The sequence below is a fragment of the Rhizopus microsporus genome (genome assembly GCF_002708625.1).
Source record: "Rhizopus microsporus ATCC 52813 unplaced genomic scaffold scaffold_7, whole genome shotgun sequence".
Classification (NCBI taxonomy): domain Eukaryota; kingdom Fungi; phylum Mucoromycota; class Mucoromycetes; order Mucorales; family Rhizopodaceae; genus Rhizopus; species Rhizopus microsporus.
Window position 1 is genome coordinate 514,520 of NW_019671922.1, and position 16,518 is coordinate 531,037.

The 16,518-nt window shown below is 36.7% G+C and overlaps 9 protein-coding genes across 9 annotated transcripts; 6 read left to right on the forward strand and 3 right to left on the reverse strand.

Annotated features, from left to right (window-relative positions):
- The first annotated feature begins 866 nt into the window (after positions 1–866).
- RHIMIDRAFT_281229 (uncharacterized protein) lies at positions 867–1,660 on the forward strand. The gene has a single exon (XM_023612976.1). The coding sequence runs from the start codon at positions 880–882 to the stop codon at positions 1,618–1,620; it is 741 nt and encodes a 246-aa protein (XP_023466743.1). The 5' UTR covers positions 867–879; the 3' UTR covers positions 1,621–1,660.
- Positions 1,661–2,554: 894 nt separating this feature from the next.
- RHIMIDRAFT_306076 (P-loop containing nucleoside triphosphate hydrolase protein) lies at positions 2,555–3,860 on the reverse strand (the record flags this gene model as incomplete). The annotated part of the gene is made up of 2 exons (XM_023614486.1): positions 2,854–3,860; positions 2,555–2,805 (listed from the first exon to the last, which is right to left on the reverse strand). The coding sequence occupies exons 1-2, from the start codon at positions 3,830–3,832 to the stop codon at positions 2,555–2,557; spliced, it is 1,230 nt and encodes a 409-aa protein (XP_023466744.1). The 5' UTR covers positions 3,833–3,860.
- Positions 3,861–4,866: 1,006 nt separating this feature from the next.
- Positions 4,867–5,422, forward strand: RHIMIDRAFT_281231 (uncharacterized protein). The gene has a single exon (XM_023612977.1). The coding sequence runs from the start codon at positions 4,891–4,893 to the stop codon at positions 5,353–5,355; it is 465 nt and encodes a 154-aa protein (XP_023466745.1). The 5' UTR covers positions 4,867–4,890; the 3' UTR covers positions 5,356–5,422.
- Positions 5,423–7,651: 2,229 nt separating this feature from the next.
- On the forward strand, positions 7,652–8,212 carry RHIMIDRAFT_313045 (uncharacterized protein; the record flags this gene model as incomplete). The annotated part of the gene is made up of 3 exons (XM_023614846.1): positions 7,652–7,660; positions 7,694–7,832; positions 7,895–8,212. 3 exons carry the CDS (start codon positions 7,652–7,654, stop codon positions 8,074–8,076), a joined length of 330 nt encoding a protein of 109 aa, XP_023466746.1. The 3' UTR covers positions 8,077–8,212.
- Positions 8,213–8,364: 152 nt separating this feature from the next.
- RHIMIDRAFT_281232 (uncharacterized protein) lies at positions 8,365–9,337 on the forward strand. Its single transcript, XM_023612978.1, has one exon. The coding sequence runs from the start codon at positions 8,658–8,660 to the stop codon at positions 9,189–9,191; it is 534 nt and encodes a 177-aa protein (XP_023466747.1). The 5' UTR covers positions 8,365–8,657; the 3' UTR covers positions 9,192–9,337.
- A 203-nt stretch (positions 9,338–9,540) lies between these two features.
- RHIMIDRAFT_313047 (Mpp10 protein) lies at positions 9,541–11,525 on the reverse strand. The gene is made up of 4 exons (XM_023614847.1): positions 11,348–11,525; positions 10,905–11,298; positions 10,677–10,852; positions 9,541–10,623 (listed from the first exon to the last, which is right to left on the reverse strand). The coding sequence occupies exons 1-4, from the start codon at positions 11,481–11,483 to the stop codon at positions 9,599–9,601; spliced, it is 1,731 nt and encodes a 576-aa protein (XP_023466748.1). The 5' UTR covers positions 11,484–11,525; the 3' UTR covers positions 9,541–9,598.
- A 494-nt stretch (positions 11,526–12,019) lies between these two features.
- RHIMIDRAFT_127923 (uncharacterized protein) lies at positions 12,020–12,508 on the reverse strand. The gene has a single exon (XM_023605499.1). It carries the CDS (start codon positions 12,412–12,414, stop codon positions 12,070–12,072), a length of 345 nt encoding a protein of 114 aa, XP_023466749.1. The 5' UTR covers positions 12,415–12,508; the 3' UTR covers positions 12,020–12,069.
- A 222-nt stretch (positions 12,509–12,730) lies between these two features.
- RHIMIDRAFT_251134 (uncharacterized protein) lies at positions 12,731–13,285 on the forward strand (the record flags this gene model as incomplete). The annotated part of the gene is made up of 2 exons (XM_023610798.1): positions 12,731–12,824; positions 12,864–13,285. 2 exons carry the CDS (start codon positions 12,731–12,733, stop codon positions 13,283–13,285), a joined length of 516 nt encoding a protein of 171 aa, XP_023466750.1.
- A 145-nt stretch (positions 13,286–13,430) lies between these two features.
- RHIMIDRAFT_237074 (uncharacterized protein) lies at positions 13,431–14,158 on the forward strand (the record flags this gene model as incomplete). The annotated part of the gene is made up of 2 exons (XM_023608681.1): positions 13,431–13,632; positions 13,689–14,158. 2 exons carry the CDS (start codon positions 13,431–13,433, stop codon positions 14,156–14,158), a joined length of 672 nt encoding a protein of 223 aa, XP_023466751.1.
- Positions 14,159–16,518: the final 2,360 nt, after the last annotated feature.

A 16,518-nucleotide genomic window follows, 5' to 3' on the forward strand; every position in this document is an offset into this window, starting at 1 on the left:
TTTTCTCTTCTTTCTTCGGGCTGGTTATCGCCAGCCTTACCCATGATGCACTTCGGGTAAGATATTAATAGCCTCCATAAGTTTACTTACTTGTCTTGTTGCATCAAGTAATGACAGATGCTGGCCATCTCTTCGAGCTATACCCAAAGTTTCACTGTGAATGCAATTGAATAGAAAGATATTGAGGAATGGTCAAGAGGGAAGTCCGCCTGAATTGTAGTTACACCTTCAACGCACTGGAAGAGAATACCCCGCCATTCTTAGATAAAGTCAATGATATAAAAAAAATAAGAAAGTATTATAGAAAATGTTATGAGTATGGAAGTGTATCACAGTGGATTGAATGGAACCGAAGCAGCAGGAGAAATCAAGAAGTTATCGAAAGAAATATATCTTTCTCATAGAAGAATAACAATGAACTTGTAGAAATTAATAAAAAAGCTTATTTAAAATTGTACGCACCATATATCAAGTGGTATTTCTAAATATCACATAACACAAGCCAAGTATAGCATACCAATATCTTTTACAAAAGGCATGAAAAAGAGGTCTGAAAGGCACTTATTTAATAGAGAAAGCACGCGTTACGATGAGAGATTGTGGTCCAAAATCTGCTGCAATACTCGCGTATCTGTAACATAGAAGAGAATGCGTTCTGCTTGTTCTCTTGTTAATCTTGTGCTATCTTTCGAACAGGCTTACCATTGTTTGCTAGAGGATTTATCTGTCAGATAGGACGTGTCCTGACGTTACGAACATAAAAAGTCTGGTTATTTATAATGAAGTGTTTGACAACAATTTCTGATTGGTCCAATAAGAATTTCAAAATGTCTGAATGGGAGCAGAAGATACTTTTTCGCTCTATCCTAATCTACAAACATGCAGACCAGCCGTTCCTCTTCTGAACCCACCTTAAACACTCTTGCTGAAATGATTCAGAAATTGCAAGACAGCTGCATTTATGGATTTATTGACACACGCAGGGATTTTACCAGCGAAATCAAGGATTTAAAGGATAAAATAAACTTTTTGACTCAAGAAAATGCTGCTTTAAAAGCAGAACTAACTGAGCTTCGAAAGGTAATAGGAACTACGTCTACCACTACTCCTGCCGCTCAAAATACCACTACTACTGCAACTACTACTACAACTATTGCTACAACGAAAACAGGTCTTTTTGCTGACAACCTATTTCCTGAACGAAACATACCTATACCCAAAGTGTCAGATACTCGCTCTGATCGAAAGGAACGTTCTATCCAATTCAATTGGAAGCATTATAGATGGCTCATTAACCAAGTACGTGGACCTGATGTCGAAGAAATCGACGATAGAACATTTGAAGTCTGTAGAATGAATGTGTCGTCAAAGATTGTGAAGGCTGCTGTTGATAGTACCAAGAGGGCTTTTAACCTTGACGACGATCTTTCTTGGGGAAGTATTCCTGGTGATGCTCAGATCTCTGCCATAGAAAAGCTGGAAGATATGGCAGCGCCCTTCATCCCTCTTCGTGCCTGCGCTGGCTATTGGGGAGCCAATATATTACTTAGCTACTACTGGACGACCAGGAGAAGGACAGAAAAGAAGAAAGCAAATATAAGCAACCAAGGTAACTATTAATAATCCTTTACTTTTGAGCGTTAACCCACACTTTTATGAAAAGAAAACACCATTACTTCAAATACCTCAAGTCAATCAGATGAACTCCACCCTGTGGTATCTGATCCATCACCGTAAGTGCTTTATTAAGAAAATTTACTCTGTGCATATACTTATTGTCTTTATTCAGCTCAGTAAATGCGGAAGAAAATGAAACAACCGATTTGGATGCTGACCGACTGCATACTGCTAGCAGTACACCAAAGCGTACGCTTGGCAAGAAAGGTACATTTAAATATATATATTTATATGGCTTAAGGATTCTTGGCTAATAGTGTCTTTTTCCCACAGTATCCTCCAAGCGTTCGTCCAAATCCTCAAGTAAACGACGAAGAGTAGCAGAATCTGAAGGCAATGAAAAAGAGCGTTAAGAGTAAAGAAGGTGAGTAGTTAGGAAACACGCTGCCCTTCTATTTTCCTCCTTTTTCTTGCTTTTTATTTATTTTCACTCTTTCTCCTTGTATATATTTATGATAGTAGAAAAACAAAACTTTGCTTACTTTATGAAAGTGAACATTTACGTTGTTTTTTTTTTTTTTTACAAGCTTCATTTGATAGATAAAACAATGCTCAGAACATCACATTCTGCTTTTTGTTTGGTTCCATAACATTTTGGGAGCAAGAAAGCTAGCTAAATTCACTTTCTCAATATTAACAAAAACGGGATCATGTAGAGCGCATCAAAACATGGGCCATGATTGATACCCGTTCCACTTTTTCATGCGCTTCTCCCACCTTCTGTTCCGCTTCGGGCTTTGTACCTTTGCCTCCCCAAGCAAGGCACCATCAAACTTGGACGTAATGAATCAAAAGTGTTAAGCCAGTTACGCGAAATAAAGTTTTATTACAAATGCACGTTCATTTATTGTAGGGATTAAATTTGTAGTCAATATTCTCAAGCTTTCACGATGCTTTCACGCTCTTGTTCAGAAATATCTAAGGAAGTTTCCTCTTTCTCGTTCTTGAACAGCCCATCAGAAGCAATTTTCTTCCTATCATTATTCCTTGTCAGTGGCTTCTTTGTCTCAATAATTGTTGCTGCATAACGAGCAGTATTAAGTGAATGACTGACATCCATTATACTTGGAGATAAAGTAGCGATCACATATGTCTTTGCAAGACGATCTGGTCCTGGGCTAAACACGCCTATGGCTCGATTTAGCTTCAGATAAACATACTAACTGTTAATCAAACCTTTAAGCAAAAGGGTCAACTTGGATGACCTATATGGTATGTGTACATGCTTCTTTGGATATAACGTCCTTTCATATGCTTTTCGCAAACAATCTTTGAGAACCATCAGGGACGTATTGGTGATACGAGTTTCTTTGATGAGCTGACTGTCATGCGCTGTTGAATCAGCATTCCTTTCAGAGCCAGCCAGGTCAACAAGCATTATAACTCCACTATTTGCTGAGTTTTCTTGATTTTGACAAATACGAAGATTATATATAGCATGCGAGCGACTGGAATGGTCATTCTTTAGGGTTTTTGCTGTACGACGGTTAGTCTCAGTATTTGTCTTGAAGGACATGTAATCTTCCATGGACGCGATCTTGACCTCCTTGCAACCAGTTGCATTCACCTGACCCGTCGTTGTTTCGCGAATTTGGACTGTAGAAGTTTCATCTAAAAGATCTTTCAACTCATTCCCAAAGACTTCAAATGAGGAGCAATATATTTCAAAGCCTTTATCATTCTGAGTAGTCAAAATATCAGAAAAGATCATGTTCAAGAGACCAGTTATAGTAAACGTCTTTCCAGAACCAGTTTGTCCATAAGCCAATATTGTAATCAAGCCATTGCTTTTGATGGACTCATTCAGTTGTTCGGAAATTGCGTCATATACAGATTGGTTGTCATGTTCCGGACCAAAAGAATGGTCAACCTCCATTGTGTGAGATCTAATACCTGGGTTACTAAGTACTTTAAAGTATGGTTCGTGAATATATGTGCGGTGTCCATATTGAGATATCACACTACAATGACCTTTATCAATTTCGGAGGGTTGCAAGGGACGAGTACGCAAAAGGACATTGATACTTTGGTTGGTGCTAGTATTAGGTTTAGGTGCTGAGCGCTTAATCTTTTCGTCATGGTTTTCTATCGCTTTCTTGAAGTACTCGACACATTTGAGATATCTCTGCTCAGTTAGAGGTAGACGGTAAGCCATTGTGTACAAAAAAGAATGTAACGCCTTGTGTTTAGGTTGGACGCAATTTGCCGTTCAGGATATCTGCTTTCTTTTATATATAAATGCAATTTGTGTGTGTGTGTGTGTGTGTATAAAGGTTAAGGTAGCACAGTGGTTAGCCACCATTATAAAGTTTATAAATGTAGTATTAAAGCCAGCTCAGGGCAAAGACCTTCAAAATGCACTTTCCTAGCAATGTTAATCCTCTTGTTTCGTCACTTATCCTTAGTTTTCTGTGTTTGCTAATACATCATAAGCGAATAATACAATCATTAACTAATTTTTTTTTGCCTAATCGACTTGGCCAAGATGACACGTCTTTGAAGACTATTCAGATCATAGACTACAGTACAACGTGATACCAGTGATTGTAAAATCAAAGGCGCATTTGTTACAATTGGTTCCTGACTTTAGTCGCACAAATTTGCATTCGCAAGTCAATCAATCACAATATAAACCTTCTTTTATGCTATGAAAGCAAAATTCGCACAAGATAAGAGTGTAACCCAAAGAGGTACGGGGCAAATTAACCCCAAGGTACATTCGCCACATTGAGAACACACACCTTGCAAGATGTAATATTATCCTTTCACTTTCGGAACATTCTCGTAAAGCAGCGCCCCCATACAGTACCAAACGCGTACTTCGGACTTTCGCGTAAGACAACCGAAATTAAGGTACACCTCTCCTAAAGAGCCATGTTATGTTTCGTCAAGTTTTATGAATACGGTTTATATATAAAGACGTCAGCTCATAGTAAAGTTAATTCACTGAAAACAGTGCATCAAAATACAGGATTGGATTTTATGATAATTCAATCATAAAGACCATGATAGTCATTGATCAACAAGAAAAAAGTAGATCATGATACTTCCTTATTGGTCATAAACGGACTAATATGGGAACCAACTTTACGGATTTTTCTGATACGAAGCCCCATGACAGCCAAGGATCAGAATCCCTGGTATATATAAAAGCCGAGGAACCTGTCAGCAAGATTTTGAAATTGTAATTGTTCTTCAAGACTTCTCGTCATCATGTACATCGGATCACTCGCTCTTGCTCTCGGTCTCGTTGCCCAGTCTACTGCCGCGGTGATAAACCCTGGACCCAAGACTATCAATGGTGTTAAGTATGCTGAATGCGCTTCAGTTAGCACTGGATCAACATTCTGTAAAGTTGGACAAGATCATTCTCAACAAACCGTTGGACTTACCAAACGCGACGCTCATCAAGAATGCTTCAAGCAGCCCAGTTGCTGGTATTGGTGCACGAAAGGCGTTGGCGCTACGTCAAAGCGTGACCTTGGTAATTCCTGCTTCAACGCTTCAGGTGAAGTGTTCTGCCAAGCAGATTATCCAGTTAAGGGTCAACCTCCTCAAACATCTACTTTATCTTACACCTATGGCGACAAACATTACTCTACTTGTTTCACAGTTAATCATGACATCTGGTGTGAAGTCATTGAAGCTCCAGAGAATCCTGCAAAATATGAAAAATAAAGGTTTTGCTAGAGGCTCTCTGCTATCATATAATCAATATATATTGAATAAATAAGTAAACCCGCTCTTGTTTCATTGTAGTCTTTACACGTTTTATTAGTAGTTTTGCTTATCACTGATATCGACGATAAGCTTATTACTTGTACTATTACAGAATATGATAACATTACTTCTATTTGCTTTGCTAACGAACATTGGCTCAGCAATATTGCGTAGCTGAACAGCATGACGTATTAAGAAGTGGATAAACAACTGCTCTCTTTGGCATACTCTGCTTCTGGACATGACAATCTTATAAGAAATCACACTGTTTGCTCGCGCGATTGATGATACACTCTCGTAATGTCTAAACAAGACTCCTGAGCGACCCCCGAAATCTCTTCACGTCCAACGATCTCGCTTACCCTCTTGGATATGGAATGTCTTTGTCATCCTCTCCCCATTCTGAACAATCTCTTGGCTCTTTCGACAAGCATTCTTTCCTTCTGTGATTTTAGTTTTCAGTAAAGACAAGTTTCTCTCTGATTCTGCGTTCATTCGACTCTGACCATATTTCTCATTCTAAGCCCTTTTTCCCCTTGCTCCTATAAAGGGCTTTCTTTTTTCTTTTTGGTTCGCTTGACAGTCTGATCGTGCCTGAATGATTCGGTCTACGAAGATGAGATGCAGTTGAACCACTACTAACGATCACTTTTTGTTTTGAAAAGTCTGGTGAGGAATGAAAATAGATATTATAAATGAAAGAGATGAAAGAAAATAGCTTTTATTGTTAAGACTAGTAATTATCATTTATCCTTTAAAGATTCGTCTAATTCTTTGCTTCTCTTATAGTCTTTATTCATTGGTAAAGAATACCATTAAATAGGGCAATTAGAATAGATTTCTTAATCTCAACGTTTTTTTCTCCACGGCTAACGACTAGCTCAATGAGCAGTCGCTTTCCTTCTGATAGCCTACGGCTACCTTTTTTCCTGTTCTTCATTCCACTCAGCTTTTCCAGAATAATTTCTTTACTGGAGCTTTGCTGTATGCCAAGGTCTTTCCAGAACTCCATTTCGTTCAGCGATCTTTCAAGTTCATTCGGAGGACGAAAGGGCATCTTTCGATGACAAATCTGTCAGTTTCAAACAGGTAGATACATAATTGAGAGACTCGGGTCGGTGTACTAAAGCCTATATTATCGAACACTGCAGATTTTATGCACCATGAGCGCAAACTCGCCTTCTTCGAGTAATTTCTAAGCATTCATGGACATGCTTTTGATCCTGCTTCAATTATTGGACTGAATATGATAAAGCTAGTGTCTTCAGCAATAATTACAAGCGCAGTAACACTCAAGAATGCTTCCAGTGGAGCCTCCAGTGGCGGCCACTTCCAATCTTTGATAGTGAATCGAAGCTCATACCAAGTGAAGAAATGAGTAAACGACAACATCTAAAAGTATCTGTTTTATTTATGTAAATAAGAAGTAAAAGAAAAAATATTAATACACGACAACAGTATACGATAATTATGGTATAGATTATTAGTGTGATGTCGCTCTGTCTACAGGCTCTTTTACTCTTTCTCGCTCTAAACCAACTCTAATTTATTGTAGACTTCATATACTAAAGGCATCATGTTCCAAGAGAATTTTCTCCCTGAAGATATGCTTAGCAGACCCATCCTTACAGTCATTTCAACCAAGAATGGGATTAAGGATACTATAGGGGCTATGTCTAGTCAGATGATTGGGCTAACAGAAGAAGAAATGAAAGAGATGAGAATCTTCGAAAGAAAAACTCAAAGCACAACCTGAGGAGTTGAGACAAGAAAATGGACAGCTGAAATTATAAGTTGAGGGCACACGTTCTAATATAAATGGAACGAACTGGCCAAGGCATACAGAGCAAGAAAAACTAGTCCATGGCTTGTTTGCAGATAACTTGAGCCCTTGTTAAATAAGTGCTAGATGGCAGACTTAGGAAACAAGTAAGAAACGCCAACTCCCATGGGTTCTTTACAAGAAGATTAAGGAAGATATATACGGCAACCCAATTGATGACAAGACGTTTAATACTGCTCCTGATCGCCTCATGCTCTTTAGGTTGCCGGCTATTATTCGTTAAGTCAAGGATGAATTCAAGATTGAAATTGATAAGCCAATCAAGATAGTGGGTCTACGAGTAAAGCTTAGAGTTGCCCAAAATATCCAAAGGCTGGTGCTAAACGTTGGTAAGATGTGTCCTGCAGAAAGAAGCAGAAGGATGAGGCAAATAAAAGCCGAGCAAAATCAATATGGAATATATTTCCTGATATGATTACAGTAAGTGGCACACCTAGAATATACCTAGTCCAGCCGTTCAAGAGCATCGAAATCACTGTGTTCGAAAATGAAATGAAGAGTTGCACTTGTAACAATTTCAAGTACAATAACATTGCTTGTAAGCATGTGTATCTGCTCCATCGCTTACATGCTGAAACATCCCGTTTTAATGGTAGGTTGCAAGGTGTATGTGTTTGTAAATAACATATGCTAAAACTTACTTGCATTTATAAGAGAATGTTGTATCATTTGAGCAAATAGACTCGGTTGGTCAGGATGGTATGACTACTAACATTGCTGCTGAAAACAGAGTTGTTGCTACAGAACATTCCTCTATGTCTCCAGATAATCAACAGCTGAAATGGCCAATCTTCCTGTTGCTTATCGCTCTTATAGAAAAAATCCATACCGTTTAAGCAAATAAAGTGTTACTCCTTGAAAGGTAGGTTCCTCTTTGATAATTTAATCACTTGTATTGGCTGTTTAACAACAACAAATATTTTGAATACTTAATACCTTGTGCCTCAATTTTGGGACTCCGGTACATTTACCCTGTCTATGTAATGTCACCCCTACTTTCACCTACAGTAGTCAGAAAGATAGAAAACGATCACGTGTGATTAAATTGCCAAATAAATACAAACATATTTCCTAAAAAAAAAAAAAAGAAAGAGAGAAAGAAAAAAAGAACAAATGCATCAGATGTTTAAACAAAGGCTTCCTAAGCTTATTAGCTTTCTTTCTATCCATTTTTTAAAGTAGCGCAAATAATGTCTTGTATGCCATGTGGTTAATACTATTTGAAAGAATAAGGAGTAAATGATTTTTTGGAAAAAATAACATGAAAGGAGACATAGGCGAAAGAAAGAATAATGTATCTTTGAGGTTATTTCGCCTTTGGATAGAAACCTCTCATGTGCATATGCGAAATAGCCATAATCAAATATATAATGACTATTCCCATTTCTCTCTTACTTTTTCTCTTTTACTTTTCTACATGTTACTCAACTCTAATAGTACATCTTACTTTGATACCACCAAATGGAAGAAAAAGCTAACGATCCCTTTAAAGCGTCATCGAAACAACGTTCATTGGAATGGATCGGCAACTGCAAAGGCTGCAGCTACGGAAAAATTCATTAGACGAAACAAACAAGAGGTCTTATCCGAGGATTTGACTGCAAGTCAATTTGCAAATATTACAGGCATCAAAAAAACAAAACGTTATGAAGAGGAAGCACATTTAAGTGATGACGATGCAGACTCTACGACCACATCCGCAAGCCAACCATTGTCTATTTGGGACTCCCATTTTTGGCATAATGATCGACAAACCGAGACTTCTATTACCTCATCTGCATCTCAGCCTTGCATCTCATCATTAACTTCCTTACCTTTAACAAGGCATAAATCAGAGCCAGGAGTGATACAGAAAGGTAGATTCAAAATTACTTGGGGAATGGATGACGAATCAGCTATGATTACCCCTGAAATTAATTGTGTAGAATGGAAACGTAAAAAGAACATGTAAATGAGATATACATCTTGAAGAAAGATACCTACATTCTTTTGAAACGACAAATATTATGGAAGTCTCTCTTATTCTCCTTTTTTCTATATCCTTTCTCTTATCACTCGCTCACTCTTTACCTTCATTTTTATCTATGTAAATACTCACTTATATATATATATATATATATATATATATATGGAGTGACCTTGTAGTGAATATGTATATCTTATCTATGTCATCTATTTACTTTCTCTCTCTATCTTTCTTTCTTTTTTATCTTGGTATGTAAATATGCATGTAATCGAATCTATTAATAATTATAATAAAATATATAATATATTCATGGACATATTTAAAACAGACTTCTCTCTCTTTCTATTTTTCACTTATCCAAGTGGAGGGTTTTAAATGCATCATGATAAAGTTTATTTTCCAATGATCGTAACATTCTTTGATCCAAGCAAATCCTTGACAGCCTTGATCTTTTCTTCCTTTTGGGCCATCTTTGGATTGTATTTCTGTATAATCTTCTTTTCCTTTTCCTTCATTTCCTTCTCCTTTCTCTTCAGCTTCTTCTTCAATGCTCTTGCCTTCTTACGTTCAGCCTGATCCATTTCGGTTGTAGCCTTCACTTCACCACGTTTCTTTTCATACACTTCTTCAGGTGCCAATAAAGTGGCATCAGATACATTCACGGGTATGATTTCTTCCATGCTAATAGCAGCAGCGTTGCTGACAATTTCCATCTCAGGCTTAGGTGCCTTGGGTGTGTAATGAAAGTTGGAAAGAGCATCCAATTTATGACATAAGCTGTTGAACATATTGGTAATCTCCTCATGTTCCTTCTTTAGTGCCTCGTCACGTTCATCGACTGCGGCATCACCCAACTTCTTTTTAGAATAGTCGTCTTCATAGATTTCTGCTAATGATTTCTTTGATTTTTCATCGCTTATCTCTACTCTCTTGGAAGGCAAGAAAGGACGTAAGGTTGGATCCACTTTACGTTCAACGTCATCAAACATATTGTCCACGATACGCTTTTTGATCATATCTTCCAACACATTTGTCGTTTCTTGTGTGATCACAGGCACAGGCTTATTAGCATGTTCAAACTCGAGGTCTTCCTCCAACAGACTGTTCACAGGTCGTGCACTCGCAGTGGCTTCACCACGTAATGTCCAATGCTTGTCTTGTATATTTTCTTCTTCAAATTGTTCAATCTGTGCCGCAATACGCTCTTGCTGTCTTTGGAAAGCAGATTTCTCTTCTTGGCCATTTTCTTCTTCTTCTTCGTCATCAAACAAGTTACGAACAGAGCTCTCTGACTTGTCATCTTGTTGCTCGTCCTCAGACTCTTCTTCTTCTTCTTCTTCTTCTTGTCTCTTTGGCTTCATGGGCCTCTTAGGCTTGGTTTTACTTTTTTTGCCAAAAAAGTCCTCATATGTTAATTCTATGACATAAAACATTAGAATCAGATGTAAATGAACAAGATTAGCCACTCACCAGCTGCATCTTGGTATTCATCATCTGTGTCTTCAAGGTCCTCTAAATCTTCATCAAAATCAAACCCATCATCTTCTCGATCTGACATCATATCAAGCTCTTCTTGCTGTTCTGTCCACTTGTTGAATTTTTCCAGGTTGAAAAAGTCGTCATCTACTTCAGATGTCTTTTTAGGTCTAGAAGAAAAGATTTTAACAATGGTTGGTATAACTCTAGTTTCATGATTACCTTTCATCATCATCATCATCAATGTTATCATCCCCATTATCATATTCATCCTCGTCTTTTTCAATATCTTCCTCATATTCATCTTCTTCTAATTCACTATCAGCTTGGCTCATCTCTTCTTCTTCTTCTTCTTCTTCATCGGTTGGCAAATCGTAATCTCCTTCTTGATCTAATCTGTCAAGATCCATTGACTGACCAGACACACTTGTTTCTTCTTCTTCTTCACTGTGTTCGTCTATTGTTGGTTTTCTTGAAAAGGATCTTAGAGTTGACTTTGCATACTGTAAGAATGGCTCATTTTGTGCAGCAATCTCTTCCCATATCTGATCATTATCAAAATCCTGTATTAATAATTCATTGAACGGTGACATTTCTACTGGCTCAACTTGTTTCACTACAAAGATCGGTTATAAACACATTTCAAAAGAAAGAAAAAGATGTACCTTTATCATAAAAATGCTTGGCTATTTGTATGGCCTTGTCTGCAAGCTTTTGATCTGGTATAAAGAAGGATTCTGGCTTGTTGACAACATTATTAATGAAATGATCAATCTCGTTTGATGCGTTGGCTGCAACCATTGTGCAAAGATGTCAAATTATGAAAAAAATAATACTTTAGGCGTAAGCACCAACAAGAAAAGAAAAGGGAAAAAACTGTGACAAGCATTAAAGGATGTCACGACATCTCTTGCCCTGTGCATTTTGATTGGCCAACTACTGAAATTTATTTACTGACATGCCCAATGTAGATTACAACAGTATAAATGAAAAAGTGTCGAGAGAGCTTTAAAAAGAAACTTATGTCTATAGAAAAATGTATTGTACAGGCAGAAATAGGATTGGTATTTCTATAAATGTTTGCTTTTTTCTGTCCTTTCACTCAGCCGCATTTGATTTTACTGTTTTGCAGCCTTATAAAAAGAATGTAATAACATAAACAAATGGACACAGCATAAAGCTGAGATGTAATGACTTACGGCCCACACAATTGTTTGGATATGTAACTATTTGATATTAAGGGGGATTATTAAAATCATTTGAATCCATTAAGCTTCAAACATAATACTTTCATATTATTCTCAATACTCGATCTATGTTAACTTTGATCAAGATTGAATTGTGACTCTTTATATAATTCTTAATCGCTATTGGCCCTTACTCTTAATCATGAAATGAAGAGTATAAATTTTTTTTCATGATTGCGAATGTTTTTTTTTTCTTTTTTCCTTGCTTCATGAAAGCTTAGAGAAGTGGACGATAGTTCATTATTAAAGGATTGGACGAGTAGTTCATGACTAAAGGATTGGACGAATAGTTCATGACTAAAGAGTAATATCCCGCAAAAAAGGGCTATGACATAGAGTAAAAGTAGAAGCCGTAAGCAAAAAAAGCACGTCTTTGAAAATACCTTCGCGTTGGAACCGGGGTGAATAACCTCGGCTTTTTTTTTTTTTTTTAATTTGACCAAAGGATGATCCCATAAACTTAGCCAAAGCTGAAGCTTTAACATACTTAAGCGTATTCTTTGTTGTGTTTTTTATTATTTAAATAACCACAGAGATGTCTGTGATTACCGAGTAGAGTAGGATGCTGATGGTCATTTCACTCTTTATTATTTTTTTTTATTATTATTAACAAGATTTGATCGGCCCAAATGGGCCGATATAAACCACATTTTTTTATTGGACAGACTCCCTCGGTTTACATGGCGTGTGATGACTACAAAGCTTAAGACCTGTATTTTTATTTCGTTGAGTTTTTGTTATTTTTCATAATCTTAAACAGGTCTAAATCCCAAACAACATCAGTAAAATTAAAGTTCAAACATGCCTCCTGTCAACAAAAAACTTGATGTCAGCGTAAAAGTATCAGTTAACAAGCGTTTCATCACTGAGAATATAGTGAAAATTATATTATTCCGTGAGTACGACTAGAATGAAACTAAGTTGAGCTTTCAAGGAAAGACGATTGCACGATCTGAGGAAAATGGTAAGGTAATGTACGATGTATTGTTGAATGAAGCAAATGGCTACATCCTCAAGCTTAGTGAAGGCACTATCAAGTACGTCGGCCCTCTTTCAACTCCTGTAGCTCAGGAAATTGTTGTCGACACCAATGTAGTCGAAGCTGAAGACTTGTTGGAAGATGCGGTGGATAAAGATGAAGAAGAGGGATCCATCGATTTGACTTCAAGTCGTGGGTGGACTGCTGGTGAGGTTTATATGGATTCTCGTCTAAGTGATTCAGCAGAAGGATTCACCTCCTTGAACTCTTGTTTAATTATGAACAACGGAAGATATGTCTCTTCATTGGATTATTTTTTGTTCTTCCTTCCTTCATGCAAGAAGTCTGGGCCATTGGAAAGATATTACCTTTCATGAATATCTCATGTGGATTGCACTCTTGACGGTAATAACTGTGGTCAGACATAATAATAGAAAGGCATATTGGAGACAAGACCAGTCTTTTTTCTTGATGGATATTGACTATAGTCAATATATGTCTTTTAACAGATTCAATGATATTATGAATATGTATATTTTTGAAATTCCTTCAAAGCAGGCTCAGGAACTTGACCCTCTTTATCAAATTAGGTCCACCATCCAAGCCTTTGTATCCTCATGTGGTGCCACTAGACTTACTAGTGAAAAAACTTTCAAGTCTTTTGACGGAAACCTAGCTACTATCAAGTGGCCGGAAGTAGTAGACGAATACGAAAGGCATAAAAGTAGGTACAATAGCTGCAATATAATGCATGTGTTGAAGTCAGTTATTTCGCTATAGGTTCTGTGGATGCTGCAAATAATTTACGTGATAATCTGACCTCTTATCACGACATTATCTCAACCGAGAGATGGGAAATGCGCTTCTTTGGTTTCTTCTTGAGTCTTTGTGAAGCGAACGCATACAGTTCCTTCAGGGTCTTCTCTGAGGAAGGTGCCTCAAGGGGCCACTCGTCCTTTAAGGATAATTTGGCCTTCAACTTGCTTGAACATTGTAAGGAATTGAAGTCAAGATACAATGAAGTGGCCCAAGGCAGCAACCGAATGCTTAGAAGTGATTCTAACCATTCCTACGTCTCCATGAGTAATGCAAGCAACAAAAGAAAGAGATTGATATGCCGTAAATGCAAAGAAAGCGGCACTAATGGCAAACGGGTTGAAAAATTTTGTAGTTGTGACCCCACAATCCCCTTGTGCTTCGACTGTCATAATCAACACTTGAAGGCTGTCTGGCTTCGCCAGCTTTATTAAAAATAATTCTTCATAACTATGTCTACAATATTTTTATTTTTTTTCAATAACAAAGCTTCAAGTTGCTATATCACTATTCATCAAAGGGTCAGCCCAAGTGGGCCGATTGATTTTTTTGAAAAACCAACCAGTTTCAAAACGATATGGTTATGAAGCAAAGGTGCTCACTTCTTTATAAAAACTCATCTATAGGCAGAGTACATGTCTAATAATACGTGGTGAAATGGATAGTAGCAGTAAATGATTTTTTATCTGATCAAAATATTATTTTATAGTCGGCCCAAATGGACCTATTGCCAAATTTGTACTTGTTAAATAAAAGTATTGTTGCAATATACACATCATGTTTTGCATTTTTATTATGATTGATGTTCATTTGACTCACAAGACTTTAATCGATCAAAAATCTTTTTTTTAACTATAGATGCACCCCTCCGTCATACGACATAAACGTTTCATGCACGATATTTCAAAACATATGGCACACGAGCAAAGTCAATATACAGTTCTTTCTACAAGTAATATTGCATAATTCGAAAATTTATAATACAAAATATACAAAATATGACATCTTGGAACGATATTGCTTTCTGGAAATAGTGTATATATTTCGTACACGAGCCAAAGTCATCTTAAATATTGACATAATACCTCACATAAGCCCATAACACTGACTCATGACATCTTTAATCCATAGTAATTGACAGTCGTAATATTAATATAATCAATAGATGTAGTTGGTTGTCAGCATTTATTCTTGCATATAATGATCAACATCCATCTTGCTGTGTTCTTATATTTTAGCCAAATAAAAGCTCAATACAAAATTAAAGAGTACTGCTCGGTGCTTCCACGATGATATGATGACAAAGTCGTCTTTTCACTGATTTTTATCTCCTCTCGCTAAGAAAGAACGATGAAGCTGTTGATGTTGATAGTGGTTGAATTGCTCCCCGAATTATTATGAAAAAATAAATACACCACACTACCTGTTTTACCAACGCAATAAAGTGCTTATAAAACTCTAACTCGATAACTTTTTATCCCACCATCCTGTCCTTAATTATGTCATAAGCAGTGAATGTTTTCTACCTTTAGTTTTTATATATAAGTTGCTGAGCCATTGTAAAATGTAAATTTAGATGTGTGCCACTTTTTTGAAAAAGAGTGTACCTCGATTTGTACTTTTCCGCCCTTTTTTTAAAGGGCAATAAAGGCGCATTCTCTATTGGATAATTTGATTACACAAGAGTAATTTAATGATGACGAAGAGAGAGAGAACGATTTTGGGGGATTTTAAAAAAAGAGATAAAACACGCGCCAAAAAATAAAGTTAAAGTTGTTACATTTGGTGTAGCCAATAGACGCAATAGCAATAATATAGAAATTCAAAGGTTGCAGAGAAAGAGAGAGAAAAACACGCCAAGAACATAGATAATCCTTTAATCAACGAATCATACATATATATTTTGTTCAAATCACACGCATACACATGACATCATTCTTAAATAAAAAGGCAAATGATGTACACGGATTATTGATCATTGTGAATATATTAGGGTCAAGCCTGACTCCCAATGGAGAACGAAATAAAAAGCTTCGAAAAGATTCCATTGCATCCTATAACGTAATCTTTAAAGCACTAGAAGATAATGGAAGAAAATCAGGGCCTATATTGATCTTTTTTTTTTTTTTTAAAGGTTCTCAGATTCATTCATTGTAAAAATATATGATATAATATGTCTCAACCTGGGTCTATATGTTTTGTATACTTTTGCTCATATATAAGGTCAACTTAACACGGTGATGTTGTATATTAAAGAATGAACCAATCGTTTCATAACAAGAGTGCGCCTTTTTATCGACTTCTCCTGGGTTGAAAGCGTCAATGAGTTGTCTGCATCGATTGACGCGTAAACGGCTTTTGATATTGATGGCTTAATGATATAATAAAAAATGGTGCATGGATTGTTCAAATGAGTTCTTGGTCAGGGTATATCGAGATATATAAACGTAGCTTACGTATTTCCTAATTCTAAGCCTGTACAATCTATTCACATTTATAGACTTTACACTTGTACACTTTATGACGAAACTATATGTGAGCATATTATTTATCTCTTCATCATAATGATGATCAAAAGGGAACTATCAAATTATTATTATTTATGCCGCGTAAAATTTAGTACTTTGACCAACTATTAAAAATGATTTAAATGTAACATCTGCCTCCCTAGTAGTAAACACATATCACAGTTTGACGATCTCACTTACAACTACCCCCCAGATATAATACGTTATAGTGATACCTATGTTTAAAGCTATCTCCGTCATGATGATAGTTTCTTTTTTTTTTTTTT

What these genes read in the sequence shown, in the direction of transcription:
- RHIMIDRAFT_281231 (XM_023612977.1), top strand. Translation starts at nt 4,891, where the DNA reads ATGTACATCGGATCACTCGCTCTTGCTCTCGGTCTCGTTGCCCAGTCT.
- RHIMIDRAFT_281229 (XM_023612976.1), top strand. Translation starts at nt 880, where the DNA reads ATGCAGACCAGCCGTTCCTCTTCTGAACCCACCTTAAACACTCTTGCT.
- RHIMIDRAFT_313047 (XM_023614847.1), bottom strand. Translation starts at nt 11,483, where the DNA reads ATGGTTGCAGCCAACGCATCAAACGAGATTGATCATTTCATTAATAAT. An exon ending in CAAGCATTTTTATGATAAAG is followed by an intron (nt 11,299 to 11,347) that starts GTACATCTTTTT and finishes CGATCTTTGTAG; the next exon opens with TGAAACAAGTTGAGCCAGTA. An exon ending in GATGATGATGATGATGAAAG is followed by an intron (nt 10,853 to 10,904) that starts GTAATCATGAAA and finishes CTTTTCTTCTAG; the next exon opens with ACCTAAAAAGACATCTGAAG.
- RHIMIDRAFT_127923 (XM_023605499.1), bottom strand. Translation starts at nt 12,414, where the DNA reads ATGTTAAAGCTTCAGCTTTGGCTAAGTTTATGGGATCATCCTTTGGTC.
- RHIMIDRAFT_281232 (XM_023612978.1), top strand. Translation starts at nt 8,658, where the DNA reads ATGTTACTCAACTCTAATAGTACATCTTACTTTGATACCACCAAATGG.